This window comes from Geotrypetes seraphini, chromosome 2, assembly GCF_902459505.1.
Source record: "Geotrypetes seraphini chromosome 2, aGeoSer1.1, whole genome shotgun sequence".
NCBI classification, from domain to species: Eukaryota; Metazoa; Chordata; class Amphibia; order Gymnophiona; family Dermophiidae; genus Geotrypetes; species Geotrypetes seraphini.
In genome coordinates this window covers 480,558,360-480,580,487 of record NC_047085.1, presented here as the reverse complement: position 1 = coordinate 480,580,487, position 22,128 = coordinate 480,558,360, and the positions used below count along the sequence as shown (strand labels likewise).

The 22,128-nt window shown below is 41.8% G+C and overlaps 1 protein-coding gene across 3 annotated transcripts in view; it reads right to left on the bottom strand.

The window, feature by feature from the left end:
• The window catches only part of DNAJC19 (DnaJ heat shock protein family (Hsp40) member C19), a 50,855-nt gene that overhangs the window by 15,743 nt on the left and 12,984 nt on the right, over window positions 1-22,128 (bottom strand). For all 3 annotated transcript variants that reach the window (XM_033931762.1, XM_033931763.1, XM_033931760.1), the window contains exons 3-4: window positions 22,021-22,072; window positions 4,095-4,168 (exon numbers count right to left, since the gene is read on the bottom strand). In XM_033931762.1, coding sequence (XP_033787653.1) covers window positions 4,095-4,168; window positions 22,021-22,072 — 126 coding nt within the window. The remainder of the gene's footprint in view (window positions 1-4,094; window positions 4,169-22,020; window positions 22,073-22,128) is intronic.

Genomic DNA, 22,128 nt, shown 5'->3' with positions numbered 1-22,128 from the left:
CCAGGTGGATCGGGGAAGACCCCGGAGTCCGAAGAAATCGCTGGGGAAGCCTTGGAGAAGACGGGGTATAGGTAAAATTCCCACCCGGTTTCGAAGGAGGCCCTCGAGAAGCCGGTAAGCGCCTCGAAAGGGAACAGACACTAGAGTCCAATTCGAGGACAAGCGTGTGTCGAAAGGGTCTTGAGGTCGGAGACCTGCCCCAACAGGGCGGAGAAGACCGGGGCTTTTTAGAAGAGGCGAGCCTTGCTGCAGTAGCAGGGGCAACAGTGGTCCCCGGCCTGGAACCCTGAGTCACCGGTGACTCAGGGGAGGATGACTCGCTCGAGGGAACCCGACGGGTCTTACGAAGAAGGTCGAGAGACGAGAGGATGCTCAGGCTGGTCATACCGCAACTGGATTGAGACCGAGGTCAAAGGCGTCAAGGTCGGGACAAGTAGGCTGACCACCGAGGAAAACTGCGTGGTAATAATAGCCTTAAGCATGTCCTCGAACATAGGCACCTAGACCAAAGGCAGGTGGGTTGGAGGTGCAGCAGTGCACTCCTTTGGGGGCGACCTGAAAGTAGAGTATTCCCTACATGAGGAGGTACTCTTAGAGTGATGTCTCGAAGACACCGACGAGGCGGCACTGACATGAGACTCCGAGGAAGGCTTCTTTGCCGGCACACCTGAGGAGGAAAGTGGAGACTTACTCGAGGCCGGAGTAGCAGGAGGGGCCGAGGCCGGAGCCTTCGAGGCCAACGGGGACTTCGAGGCCGAGCTCGAGGCCTGTCCCGCAGGATCTATGTGGCCAAAGAGTTGGAGAATCTTGGCCACCCTCCAACGAAGAGCCCGCGGTTGCAAGGTCGTACAACGGGGACACGACTCAGCGCGGTGCTCTGCACCCAGGCACTCCACACACACCAATGATGTGGATCAGTGATGGAGATAACCCGGTTGCACTTAGTGCAGTTTTTAAAGTCGGAACGAGGCCGGGACATAAGAAAAAGAAAGCCGCAGCCCCGCGAAGCCAGGCGGCCACAGGAAGACCGGGAACCCGGTCAAAAGTATACGAATGGAAAACAGTGAAAATAAAGAAAATAAGACGCGAGCACAGCGACTCAAAGGAAACAAACCAAATAAGCCGCGGTGCAAGAGGGACAAAGAGAACGCGCGAAGTAAGGGAGCAGTGCTTCTGGCTCCGCGGAAAACATTGAACTGAGGACACGCTGAGGAGACGCATGCCTTAGGCAGGGTGGGAGGGGCACGCACGCATGCGTGGGCCAATCGCAAGCCTGAAGGTCTTCGAGCAAGTCTGCTTGCGAAAACGTCCACTAGGGGGCTCCGTCGGTGACGTCACCCACATGTTGAGAATATGCTGCCTGCTTGTCCTGGGATAAAAAAAAGTTTTCACATGGTTGAGAGTGTCAGAGAAGAAGTTTCTGGTAGACGCATGCAACTTCAAGGCTCCAGCTGCTTGTAGAAAATTAAAAACTGCCATGAAGGTAAGAGGAAGGAAGGGAAGGAAATGCTTGGACCGCTGCAGAAGGGAGGGGGCTGCTGGACCGCACAAAGGGTGCTGAAGGGAACTGGGGGAGAGAGTGAGGAGAGAAGACGCTGAAAGGAAATGGGGAAGAGAGAGAAGGGAGAAGACGCTGAAAGGGAAGAAGACAGATGCCAGACTATGGGGGGAGCAGAGGGAAGAAGATGGGTGCCAGACCAATTGGGGTGGGGGGGTGGAGGGAGAGATGGAAGGGAGAGGCACATTAACACAGCATATGGAAGTGGCAGAGAGAAGGCAGACAGTGGATGGAAGGAATTGAATGAGATGAGGAAAGCAGAAACCAGACAACAAAGGTAGAAAAAAAATTTCTATCTATTTTCTTTCTTTTTGCCTTAGGATAAAGTAGTATATTAGTTGTGTTGATAAACATTTATAAACAAAGTCCTGCCAGCTGAACATCTCTTTCTCTAGTTCAGCAGCCAGAACTTTGATTTATAAAATGATAATTGTACAGAATATTATTTCTTTTTCTACTTTAATAAAATAAATTCAGTATAAAGCTATTCGAGGCTTGGGTGGATGGGATCAAATGGTTTGCGGGGACAGGGACAAATTTTTTCCCCTGTCATTCTCTATAAGTGTTCTTCAACCACTGGTCCACAGAAAATTCCTGCCGGTCCGCACAGGGCCAGTGAGATCATGGGGAGCCTCCAACAGTGACTTTCTCCCCTCCCAGCAGCTCTCAGTACTTGCCAGTGCAGTGATTCACTTAGGCAGCCTTGGGGCTTTTGCTGAGTCACGGCCTGCCTTTGATGATGCAACTTCCTCTTTCCTCAGAGGCAGCGCAACCCATCAAAGGACCCAAGGCTGCCTAAGTGAATCGCTGCTGCAGGCAAGTATTGAGAGCTGCTGAGAGAGGAGCGGAGGGAAGGGGAGGAAGCCACTGTTGGAGGCTGGGAAGCTGCTGGATAAAGGGAGAGCTGCTACTGGACCTGGAGAAAGGGAGCAGGAGAGATGCTGCTGGGAGGGGAGGAGGGAAAGGGAAGAGAGTTACTGTTCGATAGGGGGAGGAGGGAAAGGAGAAGGAAAAAAGGAAGAAAACAGCTGGCAGGGAGATTAGAGGAGTGAGAGGGATCAGGGTGGAATTGAGAGATCAGATGAGGGAAAGGGGAGACAGGAATGAGAAAGTAGAGAGAGACTGATGCTTGACAGGGAGTCAGCAGAGAAGGACAAAGATGCTAGATCTGGTGTAGGAGAGATAAAAAATGAAGAGAGCAGTGAAGCTGGAATTAATCATGTAAAAAGGAGAGAGGGAGCACAGGCTGGATGGAAAGCGGAGAGGAGATACCATATGGAAGGGAGAGAAGGCAAACAGTGGATGGAAGGGGCAGATGCTGAATTGAAGACAGATGGAAGGAAGAGAGGAAGATGAAACCAGAAACGACAAAAGGTAGAAAAAAATATTTTATTTCTATTTTGTTATTAGAATATATCAGATTTGAAATATATATCCTGCTAGAGCTGGTGTTAGACATAACTGGAGACTGCAAAGCCCAGGTAGTACTTTTTTAGCTTTCAGCTGGCTTAGGGATCTCTCTGACCAGGGGGCAGTTGCCCTAGTTGCACTCCCCTAACACTATTCCTGTCATGTGTGACTGCGGTATTCTGTTAGCAAGATATTTCTGTGTAGCATTCTGTAATAATTTGGCTTATTCAGTTTTCTTGATAGTAGATGGGATATATGTGAAGGGGAGGGAAGACAGGGGTTTTGTTGATCCTTGCTCTGTATTATTTGTATTTATAAAATGACAAATTGTACAGAATATTGTTTCTTTTTATACTTTAATAAAATACGTTCAATATAAAATCATAACTGAGGATTGTGCGGATGGGATCAGATGGTTTGCAGGGGCCGAGTACGCGGAGATGGGGCGGAAACGGGTTTTTAAAATTTCAGTCTTAGTAGTTTGCAGGTCCACAAAATAAATTATTTTATTTCTGCCTGTCCATAGGTGTAAAAAGGTTGAAGAACACTGCTCTATAAGACATTACTCTTTATCCAATTAACATTTATTGACTTCCTTTCTCATTAACACCGCAAGTATCAAACACCGCCTCTCACTAAAGCCACAACCCTAAACAAATAACCATACTCATTTCTTACTCTCTTTGAAAATGACCAAATCTCTTTTTGGTAAGATCTTTTTGTAATACTTCCTTGATAATTCTTTTGTAATCTGCCTTGAACTGTAAGGTAATGGCGGAATAGAAATCCCTAATGTAATTATTTAGTAGATGGTATGGTTAGGCAGACCAGATAGGCCATATGGTCTTTATTACTTGGGATCTAGCTAGGTATTTGGGACCTGGGTTGGCCACTGTTGGAAACAGGATACTGGGCTTGATGTACCTTCGGTCTTTCCCAGTATGGCAATTTTATGTTCTTATGAAACAGTGTAAGGTTGTTTAACATTTGCGTAGTCTGGAAAAAAACAAACAACAACCCCAGCAAAGTGACTTGTGCACACAATGGAAAAAAAAAAAACCCAAAACCCCAAAAACCACACCAGCAACATCCATGAAGATCAAGTAGTACTAAGGAGATGGCTTACAGATTTTGGCAGGCTCTGCAATACTTGCTTTACTTGAGGCTCCATCTGCTTCATGGCTAGGATGGCATAACGACCTTTCAGGGGGAAAAGGGTCAGTCACCAATAATGAAATTATATATGGAGTGAATACAATGAGTAATACTGAATAAGCAGAAATGGTATCAATAAAACAGCATTGACTTTTTGTTTAGGAGAATCTATCAACCTAAAGCAGGGGTGTCAAACTCAGGCCTGCGGACCACATCTGGCCCACAGTGTAATTAGATTTGGCCCACTAGAAGATACCCTTTCTATTCCTTCTCTCTCCCGGCTTCCCAGTCTCACCTTCAAAGCAGCCTGCAGAGGATCTCCGGTCGGCTGTAATGATCCTAGCAGGCTGCTGTCGGCCTCCGCAGCACGTTCTCTCTGCTGCGGTCCCACCCCCTCCTCTGACGTACGGGACTGCGGCAGAGAGAACATGTTGCAGAGGCCAATGGCAGCCCGCTAGGATCACTAAAGCTGACCGCGGATCCTCTGCAGGCTGCTTTGAAGGTGAGACCGGGATGCCGGAGGATGCTAGAAAGAAGGGAGAAAACATGCGGGCCATCGGGTGAGGGAGCCCTGGTATAGAAGTACATGGAGGGAGGGAAGAGGGGTCCAAAGAAATGTGCATATTTGGTCCGTGACAGCCTGTGTTTTAGAATTTGGCCCCTTATGTGATTGAGTTTGACACCCCTGACCTAAAGGATTCTGTAAACTATCCACCTTCAAGATCATCCTCCTCCTGTTTTACAATTTCAGTTATCTGTCCAGCATAGTACTTCAATCATATCCTATACATCACACATTCATGGTATAATCACCTAAAAAAAAAATAAAAAAAATCCAACCATCCAGGAACCAGGTTTGTGATAAAAACCAGCTGATTAGAAAAAAAAAAAAAGGGAAGTAATTGATGAGAAAAATGTCCCAGTTTGTTTATGCAACAAACACCTTTCTGTCAAATTCCACATTTCATTAAATATGGTTCAAATTACTGAAACCAGGATACAGTCCACCTAGCAGAGCAAATATTGCAGGGAAACTGCTAGATAAAGTGTATGCCAATCCAATCTTATCAGCTTCTTTGACTGGGTGACAGGAAAGCTAGACTCGGGAGAGTCTCTGGACATAGTGTACTTGGATTTCAGTAAAGCGTTTGACAGTGTCCCACACCGTAGACTATTAAACAAGATGAAATCGATGGGGTTAGGTGAGAAACTAACGGCATGGGTCAATGATTGGCTGAGTGGAAGACTTCAGAGGGTAGTGGTCAATGGCACCCTCTCTAAGACATCGGAGGTGACTAGCGGAGTGCCGCAGGGCTCAGTCCTGGGACCATCCCTTTTTAACATATTCATAAGGGACTTGACCCGAGGGCTTCAGGGAAAAGTAGCGCTGTTTGCCGACGATGCCAAACTGTGCAATATAGTAGGTGAAAGCGATCTCACGGATGGTATGGCGCAGGATCTGATCAAGTTGGAAAACTGGTCCTCGACATGGCAGCTGGGCTTCAACGCAAAGAAGTGTAAGGTGATGCATCTCGGCAGCAGAAATCCATGCAGAACATACACCTTGAATGGAGAAACACTAGCTACGACCTCAGAAGAACGGGACTTGGGAGTAATCATCAGTGCAGACATGAAGGCTGCCAAACAAGTAGAGAAGGCCTCATCCAAGGCAAGGCGGATGATGGGATGTATCAATAGAAGCTTCGTCAGTCGTAAACCTGAAGTCATAATGCCACTGTACAGAACCATGGTGAGACCTCATCTGGAGTACTGTGTGCAATTCTGGAGGCCACATTACCGTAAAGATGTTCTTCGAGCTGAGTCGGTCCAGCGAATGGCCACTAGGATGGTCTCCGGACTCAAGGGTCTCTCATACGAGGAAAGACTGGGCAAGTTGCAGCTCTACTCTCTAGAGGAGCGCAGGAAGAGGGGTGACATGATTGAGACATTTAAGTACGTCACAGGTCGTGTCGAGGTGGAAAACGACATATTCTTTCCTAAGGGACCTTCAGTCACAAGGGGGCACCCGCTCAAACTCAGAGGAGGGAGATTTGGTGGTGACACCAGGAAGTATTTCTTTACAGAAAGGGTGGTGGATCACTGGAACAAACTACCGGTGCAGGTGATCAAGGCCACTAGCGTGCTCGACTTTAAGACTAAATGGGACATCCACGTGGGATCTCTACGTGGGTCGAGCAGCACTCTGACTTAATGGGGTGGGACAGTGGAGTGGGCAGACTTGATGGGCTATAGCCCTTTTCTGCCGTCATCTTTCTATGTTTCTATCTTGTAAGTCTCTATCATATCCCCTCTAATTGTCCTCTTCGCCAGGGAAAAGAGCCCCAGTTTCTCCAGTCTCTCAGTGTATGAAAGGTTCTCCATACCCTTTATCAAACGTGTCGCTCTCCTCTGAACCCTCTTGAGTATCGCCATAACCTTCTTAAGGTATGGCGACCAGTATTGGACGCAGTGCTCCCGATGCGGACGCACCATCGCCCGATACAACAGCAGGATAACTTATTTCGTTCTGGTTGTACTACTCTTCTTGATTATACCTTGAAGCTCTCTTTGCGCTGAGGTGATGGCTGTAAGAAAGGCTGTTTTCCACATGAAGGAAGGTAAGAGAAGTTGTACCTAGTGGTTCAAAGGGCTCCATCATGAGTTGGTCAAAGACAATTTTGAGATCCCATGCTGGAGGTGGAGCTCAAAGTGGAACACTGAGATTGTTGAGGCCTCTGAGGAAGCATGTTACTAGGGTTTGAGATATTGGCTTGTCATCTTTTGGAGTATGATAGGCAGATATTGCTGATAGATGAAGATGTACTGAGTTTATCTTAAGTCCTGAATCCGATAAGTGGAGGTGGTCAGTTAGTATATACTGATCAGACAAGGGGGATCTTGGTGTTGGGAAGATGCCCACTTTGAAAAAACACAACCATTTAGATAAGATTTTCTGGTTGAGGGTCACCTAGCAGCAAGAACATTCTTCATTGACTTGAGACACAGGAACTTTTGCCAGGATTTTCCCTTTAATTTCCAAGCAATCAGACTGAGGCCAATTAGGTTGGGGTACAGAACCTGACTGCTCTATTCCATGAGGGAAAGTTAAGTTCCCAGGGGAATTTGTGGAACATTGAGAATATCTAGAGGAAGAGGGTAACAGATTTGTCTGGGTCCATTGGGGAGCGATCAGAATGACCTGTGTAGAGTCCGATGACCTTCTGAAAGACCCTAGAAAGGAGTAGAATCAGAGAAAAAGCATAAAGTAGTGATCCCTTCCAAGAAATGGAGAAGGTGCCCTTGTGATGGCTTGATGAGGCTCTAGTTTGTAACTGAGTGCTTACAGGACTGCCTAGAGGGACAGGGCAAAGCACCAGAGGTGGTAGACTTCCCTGCAGAGATGTAGAGAGTCTGAACCCCCGTTTATTGATGTAAAACATTGTTACCTGATTTGTCTGTTATGAGAACTCTCGTGGCGTATCCATGAAAAGTTTGTAAGATATACAAGCCTGCATGGAGCTCTAGGTAATCGATGTGTAGACATAGCTCTGCTGAGCTCCAATAACCTTTCGTCTTTAGGTGGCCCAGATGCACTCCCCAGCATGTACTGGAGGAATCTGTTGTGATGGTAATTTGAGGCAGAGACGGTTGGAATAAACAGCCTTTCTGAAGTGAAGGAGATCTGATCCCCCATAGAATAGGTCTTGATGGATTCCAGCAGGGGGAATCTGACATGAGAGTGGCTGGGTTTGATGATTCCAGTGCAAATTGAGATGCCATTATAAAGGTCTCATTTGGAGCATTGCTACAAGGAAGAGAGGCCTTCATGTGACTTAAGTAGTATAAAATGCAAGGAGCAGGTAGGTGAGACGACTATCTCAGTTGGTTGCAGAGAGCTATGATGGTGTAGTGCCTCTCCTAAGGCAGGCAGGCACATGCGGTGATGGTGTTTATGGGAGCTCCTATAAAAGTGAGGGAGTGAGCTGGGATTAGTGATGACTTCTTGTAGTTTGAATAAGCCCCAGGGATTGTACAGTGAATATTGTCCTAATAAGTGAGGTGTTCTCTTGTTCGAGCCACCAAGAGCCAGTTGTCTAGGTAAGGAAGTTGGTGGGCTACCACTATTGCAAAGTACTTTGTGAAGATACATGGTGCTGAAGAGAGACCAAAGAGCAGTACTTTGTACTGGTAGTGGTAGTTGAGGAATTTGAATCTGAGGAATTAACAGTAATCGAGATGAATGGATCTCTAGATGCTTATACCCACATTCCCAAAGTGGCCAGCCAGTTGCTGGGCCTTAAAAGAGGGATGGTTGGAGTTCATTCTAATTTCTCCTGTTTGAAGTAGGTATTGAGCGAATGGAGATCTAGAATGGAACGTAGCCCATGTCTTCTTGGGAATAAGGAAAAATTTAAGTAGACGCCCATGTTCTGCTGTCAGTTGGGTACCTTTTCCGCTGTTTTATTTTGAATGAGAAGAGTCGGTTCTGCTGCTAGAAGTGGAAAGTGAAAATGAGGGGTATGGGGTGATCATGGAATTTGGCTTCTTGAGATTATATTCAAGCCCAATTTTTTCCACTGTAATGGCCTGCCGTGTGGGAAGTGACTGAGCCATCCACCCACTGGTAAGCTGTCAAAAAGATTTTGAGAGCAGGCATCTGGGTACTGGGGACCTGCTTTCAATCCCTCTAGCATTGCTTTTGTGACTAGGAAGAGGGAAGAGATTGTTAATGTTAGATCTATTTTAAGGGAGGAAATGCCTTCTAGGATAATATTGCTGAAAGAACTGCTGATAAAATCAGCAGTAATTGGTGGAAGAAGGTCTGTGATACTGCCGAGTGATCTGGAAGGCGAGCTGAAAGCACATAAAGCTCTGGAATCCTCCTTTAGCTGTAAGACTATCCTTTACCTTTTTACCAAATAAGCCGTCTCCAAGGCAGGGAGCATCTGCCATGCAGATCATCCCCAAGATCTATTGCCATTCTGGAGATCATATCGTAGGCATCGTAGTTTTAAAAAAATTATATGGATTTCTGAAGAGTAGTTAATATCTGGAGATGCACCATCAAGCTGCTGCAGAACTGATTTCGATAATAAATTTGGAGCTGATGGGCTACAATCTTGGAAGGGCACAGCTCCCTGGTAGACATTCCAGCTGACTAAGTCTTGGAGTCGTCAGTCCTTTCCAGGTGGGAGCTTAAATTGGATTTTAGTCTTAAGACTTTTTAATAGCCAATTCTGAACCCATGGAATATGGCAACTATTGCAGGTCATGTCCAGGGACCTTCTTCACTCTGTATTTTGAGTTCTAAGTGCTTGAGACCATAGAAACTGTTTTGAGATTTTGCCAAATTTGAAAGTTGCAGGTCCTGGAGGATCTGATGCATGGGAAGAGCAATGATTTCCTTAGATGGTACCTGGCAGGATTGAAAGATGGCCTGGAAGTATTTGTCTGCAGGCAGAGCAGCTTGGCTAAGGCTGAAGAATGTGGAAACCTTTCGTTGGGATTTGGGATACGAGTACTCATCTAAATGCTGCAATCACGTTCTACTCTGAAACCAAACTCAATACTCCAACTCATTTTAAGTTTCATATAAAAAACACATGCACACTCCTCAGCCACTACCACACATATGAAACATAGAAACATAGAAGATGACGGCAGAAAAGGGCTACAGCCCATCAAGTCTGCCCACTCTGCTTACCCACCCCCTGTCTATGCCCTAATGACCCAATTTCCTTATCTTGACCCTCGTAGGGATCCCACATGGGTATCCCATTTATTCTTAAAGTCTGGCACGCTGTCTGCCTCGATCACCTGCACTGGAAGCTTGTTCCAATGATCAACCACTCTCTCTGTGAAGAAATACTTTCTGGTGTTGCCATGAAATTTTCCGCCCCTGAGTTTGAGCGGGTGCCCTCTTGTGGCTGAGGGTCCCTTGAGAAAGAAAATATCATCTTCCACTTCGACACGTCCCGTGAGGTACTTAAATGTTTCGATCATGTCTCTCCTCTCCCTACGTTCCTCAAGAGTGTAGAGCTGCAATTTGTTCAGTCTCTCTTCGTACGAGAGACCCTTGAGCCCCGAGATCATCCTGGTGGCCGTCCGTTGAACCGATTCAATTCTGCGCACATCTTTACTGTAATGTGGCCTCCAGAATTGCACACAGTACTCCAGATCAGTGTTCCCGCTAAGGTGCGTTGGCCTGCGCGCGCGCACAAAATATTACATCGCAGCGCAAAGTTTCTCTTCACAGCGCACACACGCGTCGCAAAGGTAAGGGGAGGTAAGGTAAGGGGACGCATTGGGGGGATTGCACTTCCCCACAATTGCCATGCTTCGGTTCCTCTTCTTCCTTCCTTCCTCCCCCCCCCCCCCCCCGCGGGACCCTGCGGCACCATCAACTCTTACTCCCTCTAATGTCGGCCCTGCAGCTCCAGACTTCCTCGCACCTTCTCCCCTCCCCCTTTGGATCGCTATTATTTTAAATGTTATAGCCGCGGAGCTGTATCCATCAGTGGAGATGTCTAACCTCGGCCTGCCCCGGAACTCTTACTGCAACAGTGACTTCCTGTTCCTGCCTAGACGGGCGGCTGCTGCAGTAAGAGTTCCGGGGCAGGCCGAGGTTAGACATCTCCACTGATGGATACAGCTCCGCGGCTATAACATTTAAAATAATAGCGATCCAAAGGGGGAGGGGAGAAGGTGCGAGGAAGTCTGGAGCTGCAGGGCCGACATTAGAGGGAGTAAGAGTTGATGGTGCCGCAGGGTCCCGCGGGGGGGGGGGGGGGAGGAAGGAAGGAAGAAGAGGAACCGAAGCATGGCAATTGTGGGGAAGTGCAGAGCTGCAGGGAAGAGTGTTGCGGTACCCAGCTGGAGGGAGAAGGAAGATGAGGGAGGGAATTAAAGGAGATGCCAGGGCTTGGAGCGTAGGAGGAAGGTATGCCAGTCTAAGGGAAAAGGAAGGGGGAGATGTGAGAGCATGGAGGGGGAACGAAAGATGGAAGAAAAGGAAAGGAGAGAGATGCCAGAGAATCAGGGAAGGGGAGATACCAGACTATGAGGAGAGGTGTGGGAGAGGGAAGGCGAGGAGAGAGATGCCAGACCAATGGGGTGAAAGGAGAGATGGAAGGGGGAGGCATACAGTTTCTGGAAGGGGCATAGAAGGAGAGAAGATGCCATATAGGGGAAGAGAGACGGCAGACAGTGAATGGAAGGAAGAGAGTTACAAGAAGATGAGGAAAGGAGAAACCACAGAAGACAAAGGTAGAAAAAAATTTCTATTTATTTATTGCTTTAGGAGACATGTGTCACTGTTTCTGTGAAGCATTGTATGCAGAGTCCAGCTTCTTGCTGGTTCAATTTAACCTTTGTCTATGTATTTTTATTTTATCCCCCCTTTTACAAAACTGTGAAGCGTTTTTAGCACCAGCCTTGGTGGTAGCAGCTCTGATGCTCAGAATTTTATGAGCATCAGAGCTGTTACCTCCGTAGCTAAAATCCACACTACAGTTTTGTAAAAGAGGGAGGGGTTAGTTTGTGATTACATATTCCTTACTAGGCGAAGGTGTTTTCTGTGTTCTGTGTGTTCGAAAGACATGGTTTTCTGTTAGGATTGACGGTGTAGGATTGATCTGTGCTGGTCTGGCTTGTTTAGTTTTACAATGGGTGTATTGATGTACTGCTCACTGCAATATGTAAGATGCTGCCTTTTCCTAGGTACTCATGTGTGACGTGTGGTTTGTTACTAAAAATCATGTTTTTCTTACAGATGGGGGGGGGTGCCAAAAAATGATGGGCCCCGGATGTTACATATGCTAGGTACGCCACTGTATGTAAAGATACCAGAAAGCTGGCGTAGCAAAAACTTCTAAGTTTTGAGTATTTAACCCTCCCACAATCTCACGGGCACTCGTTTCAAGTTTATTGAGATTTTGATTTAAACGCAATATCAAATATTTTCAATGCGTATAACAAAAATAAATTTGGGGAAATAAATAAAACCATTTGAACCAGTGTTCCCGCTAAGCTGCGCTGGCGTGCGCTGGCGCACAAAATATTACATCGCAGCGCACACGTTTCTCGTCACAGCGCACGATCGGAAGAGGCGTACGGCAGATGGCAGGGCGGCGAGAGGAGAATCGGGCGAGTTGGCTCATAACTTGCTGGCGCCCGATATTTTTGGCTCACGGTGAAAAAAGTTTGCTCACAACACCCGCCCGCTTAGAGGGAACACTGCTCCAGATGAGGTCTCACCATGGCCCTGTACAACGGCATTATGACTTCAGGCTTTCGGCTGACGAAACTTCTATTGATACAACCCAATATCTGCCTTGCCTTAGATGAAGCCTTCTCCACTTGATTGGCAGTTTTCATGTCTGCACTGATGATTACTCCTAAATCTCGTTCTGCTGAAGTCCTAGTTAAAGTTTCTCCGTTCAAGAAGTACGTCCTGCATGGATTTCTGCTTCCGAGGTGCATGGCCTTACATTTCTTAGCATTGAAGCCTAGCTGCCAGGTTGAAGACCAACTTTCCAATGTAAGCAGGTTCTGCGCCATATAATTCTGTAAATTGCATTCACTTACTATATTACATAGTTTGGCGTCATCGGCGAATAGTGTTATTTTACCTTTCCATTAGTAATACTGTACTACTCTGCAGGCAGCTTCTTTGCTCCATTTCCATAATTTGAGCCTTTGCTGAATGGGTTAAATAACTAAATACTACATTACTAGTGCCCTTTTCCATTGTACCTTCTGAAAATCCTTAAAAGGTAGCCCTAAACCAACATATAGTTAATATTATTTAAAGTGTACCATAAAGATCAAACTTACAAGTCAGTATATATCCAATAAGAACCCAGTGGCAAGACAAGTGTCTCTCATCTGTCCTTCGTTAAAAGGTGATAGTATCGCAGAGAGCAGTGGGACAAGGTGAAGGACAATGTACTTTGTTCACACTGCTGTCAAACAAATTAACGCATGCAACATCTTGTTTATAGTTTGCGATCCACAAATATAGTTTGGATTACTACAAATTTAAATTCATCTCTCCATTGCCTCAGGCACAAACTTAAAGATCATTTAAGCTGCAGTAAGCACTAACTCGTGCTTACCACAACTTAAAAGGGCTTACCATAGGATGTGTTCAGGTGTCCCATGAAAAAATCCTGACATGCACATGCTACTACATGGGAAAATATATTTTTGGGCCAAGGGTAGGCTTCAGAGGGTGGTGGTGAACGGCACCCCCTCCGAAACGATGGCAGTGATCAGCGGAGTGCCGCAGGGCTCGGTCTTGGGCCCGATCCTTTTCAATATCTTTATAAGAGACTTGGCTGAGGGGCTTCGCGGTAAAATAACGTTATTCGCCGATGACGCCAAACTGTGTAACATAACAAGCAAGAGCACAACGGACAATATGAAACACGACCTACTCCTATTGGAGCAATGGTCTAGGACCTGGCAACTGAGCTTCAATGCCAAGAAATGCAAAGTTATGCACCTTGGCAGCCAAAATCCATGCGAGACTTACACCCTAAATGGCGAGATCCTAGCAAGGACTGTTGCAGAACGGGACTTGGGGGTAATCATCAGTGAAGACATGAAGACTGCCAATCAAGTGGAGCGGATCTAAGGCTAGGCAGATCATAGGATGAATACATAGGAGTTTCATCAGCCGCAAGCCTGAAGTCATTATGCCATTGTATAGATCCATGGTGAGGCCTCATCTGGAATACTACGTACAATTCTGGAGGCCTCATTACCGCAAGGATGTACTGAGGCTTGAGTCAGTCCAGCGAATGGCCACCCGGATGGTCTCGGGACTCAAGGATCTCCCGTACGAGGAACGGCTGGATAAATTACGGCTATACTCACTCGAGGAACGCAGAAAGAGGGGAGACATGATCGAGACGTTCAAATACCTCACGGGCCGTATCGAGGCAGAAGAAGATATCTTCTTTTTCAAAGGTCCGACGGCGACAAGAGGACATCCATGGAAAATCAGGGGCGGGAAATTGCACGGAGACACCAGGAAATACTTTTTCACCGAAAGAGTGGTTGATCGCTGGAATAGACTTCCACTTCAGGTGATCGAGGCAAGCAGCGTGCCTGATTTTAAGAAGAAATGGGATTGTCACGTGGGATCTCTGCACAGAGATAAATAGGGTAGGGTCATTGGGGTGGGCAGACTAGATGGGCCGCGGCCCTTATCTGCCGTCTTTTTCTATGTTTCTATGTTTCTAAGGGGGGGGGCCTGGGGGAGCAGAGAGTGGGTGTTTCTACATTAATCAGTTAACACATTTACACCGCTGTACACTAACTAGCGCATGAGCCCTTGCCACCTACCAAATAGGGATCATGAGCTAAGTTTTGGTAATGGGCCATGCACTAATGGCAACATTAGCACATCAATAACCTGGAAAATCAGCCAAGCCACCTTCTACTGCAGCTTTGTAAAAAGGACCCATTAGATCGCAAGCCCTCCAGACGCAGGAAAATATCTACTGTACCTGAATTTAGCTCGCTCTTAAAAGTGTGAGCTAAATCCAAATCCCTTGGCATACAGCTTCACTGTAGAAAGTGTGATGTTTCTATCAATCTGTAGAAATGTATTAATTGGGTTCTGGAATGTCAGTGCAATAGAATGGCTGGCTGATTGAAGAGCTCCTCATACTCAGCAGTTATTTTTTGAATACAGTGGTGCCTCACACAATGAACTTAATTCGTTCCAGGAGCAAGTTTGTTATGCGAAAAGTTCGTTATGTGAAACGCGTTTTCCCATAACAATACATGTAAAAAAAAATAATTCGTTCTGTAGCATAAAATATGCTAAGATGACATAAAAAAAGATAAATTTATCTTGTTAGAGTTGTTAGCATGATATAGAGGGGATATATGTGAAGGGGAGGGGAGACAGGGGTTTTGTTGATCCTTGCTGTGTATTATAATCACCCCCCACATACTCCCCAGTACCTTTTTTAATTCCTCCCATCTTTCCCAGCCAGTGGCGTACAGGCCAGAAGCGCAGAGATCAGGAGCAATTCCTCTGCACGCCTGTGTGGGCCCATGCCGATCTCCGAATGGCTGCAGTTAGTTCTTGTGAGTCCCGCGAGAGCTGGCTGCAGTTAGTTCTTGTGAGTCCCGCGAGAGCTGACTGCAGCCATTCAGAGATCAGCGCAGGCCCAGGCGGCGGGGGGGAGGTTTAAAAATATGCGGTGGCGGCGGGGGGAGGTTTAAAAATATGCGGTGGCGGCGGGGGGAGGTTTAAAAATATGCGGTGGCGGCGGGGGGAGGTTTAAAATATGTAGCGCCACTGAACGATGCAGCTCGGGCGACTTCGTTGTGTGAAACGAAGTCCGTTGTACGAATCAAGACAAGAAGTTCGTTGTGCGCAGCGTTCGCTGTGCGAGGCGTCCGTTATGCGAGGCACCACTCTATATTATTAGTTTATTTTAAAAAAAATTTTTAAAGAAAGTGCTGAAATGGCTTCATTAAAACAAACAAAACTAGAAAATTCTTTTTCTACCGGAGTTAAAGCAAAGAGATTGAAGCCTGAGTCGGTAATAGCTGCTCAAGTTCCCTTACCGAAAGAGAGTGTAGATCCTGTATCGGTGGATATTCTGGAGGAACTTCGGGTGATTAAATCAATGTTAAAAGATAACGCAGAAAATATGGCAGCTATGAGAGAGGAGATTTCTACTGTTACTAAGCAGCTGGAGATATCTAATCGAAGGATGGATCAGTTAGAGTCCCACATTGAGAAAACGGAAGTGGACCAGAGGCAGTGCAAAAAAGATCACGCTGAGCTTAAAGACCTGCAAAAACGTATGGAAGCTTATGAGAATTACTCTCGTAGATGTAATGTTAGGATCCTTGGGATGGCTGAAGGATCGGAAGGAAAAGACTGTGTCACCTTTTTAGAAAATTTGCTGCCAAATTTATTTTCAATTTCAACAAAGTTTCCGTTTGAAATAGAACGTGCACACAGAATTCCTGTGAGGCAGTTAAATGGGCAGCCTAGACCAAGACCTATAATATTAAAACTTCTCAGATTTCAGCATGCAATTGAAATTTTGCGGCTTGCCAAAGAAAAAAAGAAAATAGAATATAAAAATTCAGCTCTTATGTTTCTTCCTGATTTTGCCCCAAAAACAGCTGAAAAAAGAAAACAGTTTTTATTATTGAGACCGCAATTACAGCAATTAGGGGCAAGATATGGTCTCTTTTATCCTGCTTACATGAGGGTAACTCATGATAATCATACTATAAAATATGATGATCCTGTTAAACTTCAACAATATATTGAAGGCTGTGAAAATCGTATGGAATAGGATACTATCCAAGATTTAAACAAAAACTGCTATGATTTGTTACTAACTTCTTCAATTTGTTTGAATCCAAACTAGTTCAATCCAAACTAGTTTATAGCAGAAATGTTTTAACTGCTATTCCAACTTCATCATATAATACGAGACTTTTAATTTGCCTGAATTGTAATTTCATTGAAGCATTTTAACATTCAAAGGAAGAGTCCTGAAGAAAGACTTTTTACAAAGTTCTATTAATTTTTTGAGCATTTTTTCTGTTGTCTTTCCTGTGGTTTTAACAAGACTGACTTTCCTGGGGATATAACAAGTCTTTGAGGTCGACTGGTTCTGTGGTTTTGCAACTTCTTATGAAACCTAATATTGATTTGACAAGCTTGTCCTGGAAATTTTGTTCTGGTCATCAATTTTTTGAAATCTAATTCTATTTTTTCTGATGTTATGGATTAACAGATGATAGATGTTTATTTGATTTATTAATTATAATTTATATATCTTTTTTAATATTATGGCAGATACTTCCATAACAACATAAATAATATAGAGATATGAGTTTTATTTTTATTTTATTTTTTTTTATCCTCTAGCTGTAACATTAGTGTTTAGTAAAGATGATTTGAATCTTTTATAAGTTGAGAAATGGATTACTTTTATCTTTAGATATGATTTTCTTCTAGTGTGACAAGTATTTAGTATTTATATATATTTATTCTTATATGTTCTTTGTTTGCTGATTTTAGGTTTTTATTTTATTATAAATTTATAATGAGGGAATGAATGGATATGAATTTTAAAGGTTGGGAAGATTTGGAATTTTTATTATTTTAATGTTCATTTATATTCTGGATATCTAGTAATAATCATTTTATTTAATCATTTAGTCTTCATTTTTAATATTTATTAATTTTTCTAAATTTGTTACATGTTTTGGTTGAATAGGATGATAATTTTATATAATAATTTCTACTGTCTCTAATTTTAGATAATATAAATTATATAATTTAATATATTAATTTTAACATTTCATATTTCAATATTTATTATTTTAATATTTTATTGGGTATCTATTAATCATAAACATTAATTTATTTATTCATTTAGTTTTTTATATTTGGTATTTATTAATTTTTGTGATTTTTGTTTTGTTTGGATAAGTTGGAAATTTTATATAATAAGTTTTAATGTCTATAATGAAAAATGATATTAGTTATATAATATAATTTATTATTTTCAAGATTTCATTTTATGGTAATTTTAAGTAATGATTTTAATTTAATTTATTATTTTAAGATTTTATTATAGTATGAATTGATAGTTTGCTGGTTGGGGATTTCTTTCGATTTCCTGGTCTTTATGTGTGCTGTCATTCACTTATATTTGTTATGGGGGATGGGTGTGGGAGGGTATATAGGGGTTTTAAGGGAGGGTAATTGGATGTGTAATTGGGATAATTTATATATAAGAATTAAAATCTTTTCAGGTCATTTTCTTTGGTTCCTTAAAATAAATATAAATGTATTTTAAAATGTATTCGTTGAATGTTAATGGACTCAATCACCCTATAAAGAAAAAGAAAGCCTTATCTTTTCTTAAGACAGGGGGCAGATATTTATTTCCTGCAAGAAACTCATTTATCTGAATTAGAATCAAGTAAGCTGGAAGGGGGTTGGGTTAAACAGTGTTTTTTTGCCCCTGCTGTAGGCAAAAAAGCTGGTGTGGCTATCTTGATACATAAAAAATGTATGGCTACTTTTACTATGATATCTATGGATCCTTTCGGAAGATGGGTCCAAGTAAAAATGAGCTCAGGGAAAGATACCTTGATACTGTTCAATATCTATGCACCTAATTTGAATCAATCTGAGTTTTTTAAAAACCTTCAACAAATAATTTTACCATCATCTTCCTCCAATTTAATTTTGGCAGGGGACTTTAATGCAGTAATGGGCCCTATTTTAGATAAAAAACCTAGTAAAATGTTAAAATCTTTAGGATTAGATAATTTGATAAATTCTTGTGGTTTAAAAGATATTTGGAGGATTTTTCATTTCAATGATCAGGAATTTTCATTTTATTCCCATGTTCACAAATCATTTTCTAGAATTGATTATTTTTTCGTTTCAGATAATTTAGTACAGAAGGTTAAGAAGGCGAATATAGATTCAATTATACTTTCAGATCATGGGGGTATTTGGATTGATTTTGAGATAGATGAACAAGAAAATAATAGACCTGCTTGGAGGTTTAATAATACATTGCTAGCAGATTCCAATTTTATAGAAAAATTTAAGTTAAAAATAAGTGAATTTTTTCAGTTTAATGAATCAGAAGAAATGTCTCAGGAAATTTTATGGGATGCCTTTAAAAGCTACCTTGAGAGGACACATAATTTCGTACTCAGCATATGTTAGAAAACAACTAAATAAAGATTTTTTAATTTTAGAACAAAATATTAGAGAATTGGAAATTAAATTAAAGGAAAAATGGGAACAAAGTATTTATCAGAATTTGCTAAAAGTAAAATTTAGATACAATGAGATATCATCACAATTGGCTAGAAAGGAGTTTGTGTCCTATAAGGCATTGTATTATGAAACCTCAAATAAGGCGAGAAGATTACTAGCTAACTATTTAAAAGCAAAAAAAAGGAAAGCTAATATAATGGCTATTTCAGATGATAATGGAATAATTCATTCTCAAATTAAAAATATTTTACAACAATTTTTGAAATTTTATGAAAGCTTGTATTCTTCTGAACATTATTTTAATAAAGAGAAAGATGGTTTTGAATTTTTAAAGTTGATTAATGGGCCTAAAGTTCCTGATCATATGAAAGAAAATCTCGAAGCACCTATAACACAAAAAGAAATTCAGAGGGCTTTAAAGTCCCTTAGAGTTGGATCCGCTCCAGGAAGTGATGGATATACGGTAGAATTTTTTAACTCTTTTCAAACTATCTTGTTACCCCATCTTTTCAAATTATATCAGTTTCAACTAAATAAAGGTTGTATTTCAGGTACTATGGCAGAAGCTTTAACAATAGTTTTGCCTAAGCCAAACAGAGATCCCATGTTGGTTTCAAACTATAGGCCTATTTCTTTGATTAATGTTGATGGGAAATTGTTAGCTAAAATATTGGCTTTGCGTTTGAATAAGGCTCTCCCTTATATTATTGGTATGCATCAAACAGGTTTTGTTGCTCAAAGACATTCTTCAAATAACACCAGATTAGCTTTTCATATTTTACATTTAACAAAGGATATGAAAGATCCGGCTTTCTCTGTTTCTTTAGATGCAGAGAAAGCATTTGATCGGGTAGAATGGACTTTCATGTATCAAGCAATGGATTGGTTTGGTATTGGTTCTCGATTTATACAAATGATTCAATCCCTGTATAGCTCCCCATCTGCAAGATTATATATAAATAATATTTTTTCAGAAAGGTTCTTTTTAGAAAGGGGAGTTAGACAGGGTTGTCCATTATCTCCTTTGTTATTTGATATTGTTTTGGAACCTCTACTTTTAGCTATTCAACAATCAAAGGAGATAGAAGGTATTCCTTATGCAGGTCGGGAATATAAAATTTCTGTTTATGCAGATGATATTTTGATTCATTTGAGAAATCCGGAGTCAACCATTCCACATTTATTGGATTTGATTGATAAATTTGGAAAATTCTCAGGTTATAAAATAAATTGGAATAAATCAGAAATATTTATTTGATTCATTTCAGTTTAGTTGGAAGAAAGATGGAATAAAATATTTAGGAATTTGGATAAAAAGTACATTGGAAGAAACAATGAAGGTAAATGAAAAATCCTTATTACTAAAAGTTACAGAATTGTGTGAGCAATGGAATCCTTTGCATATTTCTTGGTGGGGGAGAGTGCAAACAGTAAAGATGATGATTTTGCCTATAGTTTGTTACCAAATGAGTATGTTACCAGTTTATTTTCAAGAGTCCTTTTACAAAAAATTAAATAATATTTTGACAAAATTTGTTTGGATTGGGAAAAAACCAAGAATTGCTTTAGTATCGTTGCAAAAATCAATTGTGGAGGGTGGGGTAAATTTTCCAAACTTTTATAGGTACCATCAAGCCTATATATTGCGTTAAGGTATGTATTGGATCCTCCCTGAGCTTATTGATCATCAACCAGATTGGTTATATTTGGAACGGAATTTGGTGTCCCCTATGAGACTTCCACATGTATTAAGTTTCAGATTTCATAAATATGCTAAGGACAATATAATTTTATTGGATACTTGGAAAACTATTAAATTTATTGATAAATTAACAGAGGTACCAATAATGAAATCTACTTTACAGTCCTTATGGTTAAACTCCAAGATTCAAATAGGCGGTGCTGGAATCGCTTGGAAGAATTAGATGCAGGCAAATATTAGGACATTATGATCTTATTTCTAATGGTAATCTGCTTGAGTTTTCACAACTGCAGCATTCATTTGGTATTTCAAACACTCAACAATATAGGTGCTTGCAGTTGAAGCAGGCTATTCAGATGGGGTTCCCTGAATGGAAAAATTTGAAAACTTATTTTAGCTTGCAAATCTTTTGCTACCAAACAGATTTAATAGGACATCAGGCTGCCCAGTGGTATAAATTGATTTCTGGATTTTTAAATAAAAAACCAAAAAATAGTCTTAGAGATATTTGGAGTATCGAGTTAAAACAGCATATTTCTGTTTCTCGTTGGCCACGAATCTGGACTTGGAGATTAAGATGTACAATGTCAGCATCTATGAGACAAACATGGTTGTTTTTATTACATAGAATTTTTTGGACTCCAGTTCGGTTGAATAAAGTAGATAGTTCTAAATCTAATAGATGTTGGCATTGTCATATTGATATTGGGACTTTGGATCATCTTTTATTTTTTTGTCCATTGATACTTGGCTTTTGGAAGTCGATTTGGGGGCAAATTAATAATATTCTTCAATCCTCTATTCCTTTGACATATGAAGCAATAATTTTTGGAACGATTCTGCATGATAAACCCACTTTGGATAGAAATAATAGTCGCCTTTTCATGATCTTATCAGGAATAGGGGTTCAAATGATCACATCTAATTGGAAAAATCATGATAGGATTAATTTTAGTTTTTGGTGGGCAACTGTATGTGCAACATATAAATATGAAAAGATTATGGCAGAGCGTTTAGGGTTTGTTAAATCCTTTAAGGGGATTTGGGGTCCATTAACTAATTTTGTCACATTATAATTAAAGTGATTCCTTTTTCTTTATGTTAGATTCCTTTGCACATCCAGGGTGGGTGGGGGGGGGGGGTGCATTATTTATTTAGAGGTATAAATTTCATAATATTCTATAATATTGATGAGTATAATATAATATCATTACTGTTATAGGTTAAGAAGGGATTTAAAATTTTTATTGTAATATTTCTGATGTTAATAGTGTATTTTCATATAGTTTTTTTTTTTTTTATTTTTCAAATGTATACATTGTCAAGTTCAAAATATCAATAAAGAAATTAAAAAAAAAAAAAGAAATGTATTAATTTAAAAATCCCTTTCTCAAAACTAACCTGCAAATCCTGCAGCAGCCAAAGCCAGTCCAACTGCTATCACAGTACTAGCCTAGAAAGAAAAAGAAAAAAAGAGAATACAAATAAAATGACATTGAATAAGTGTTA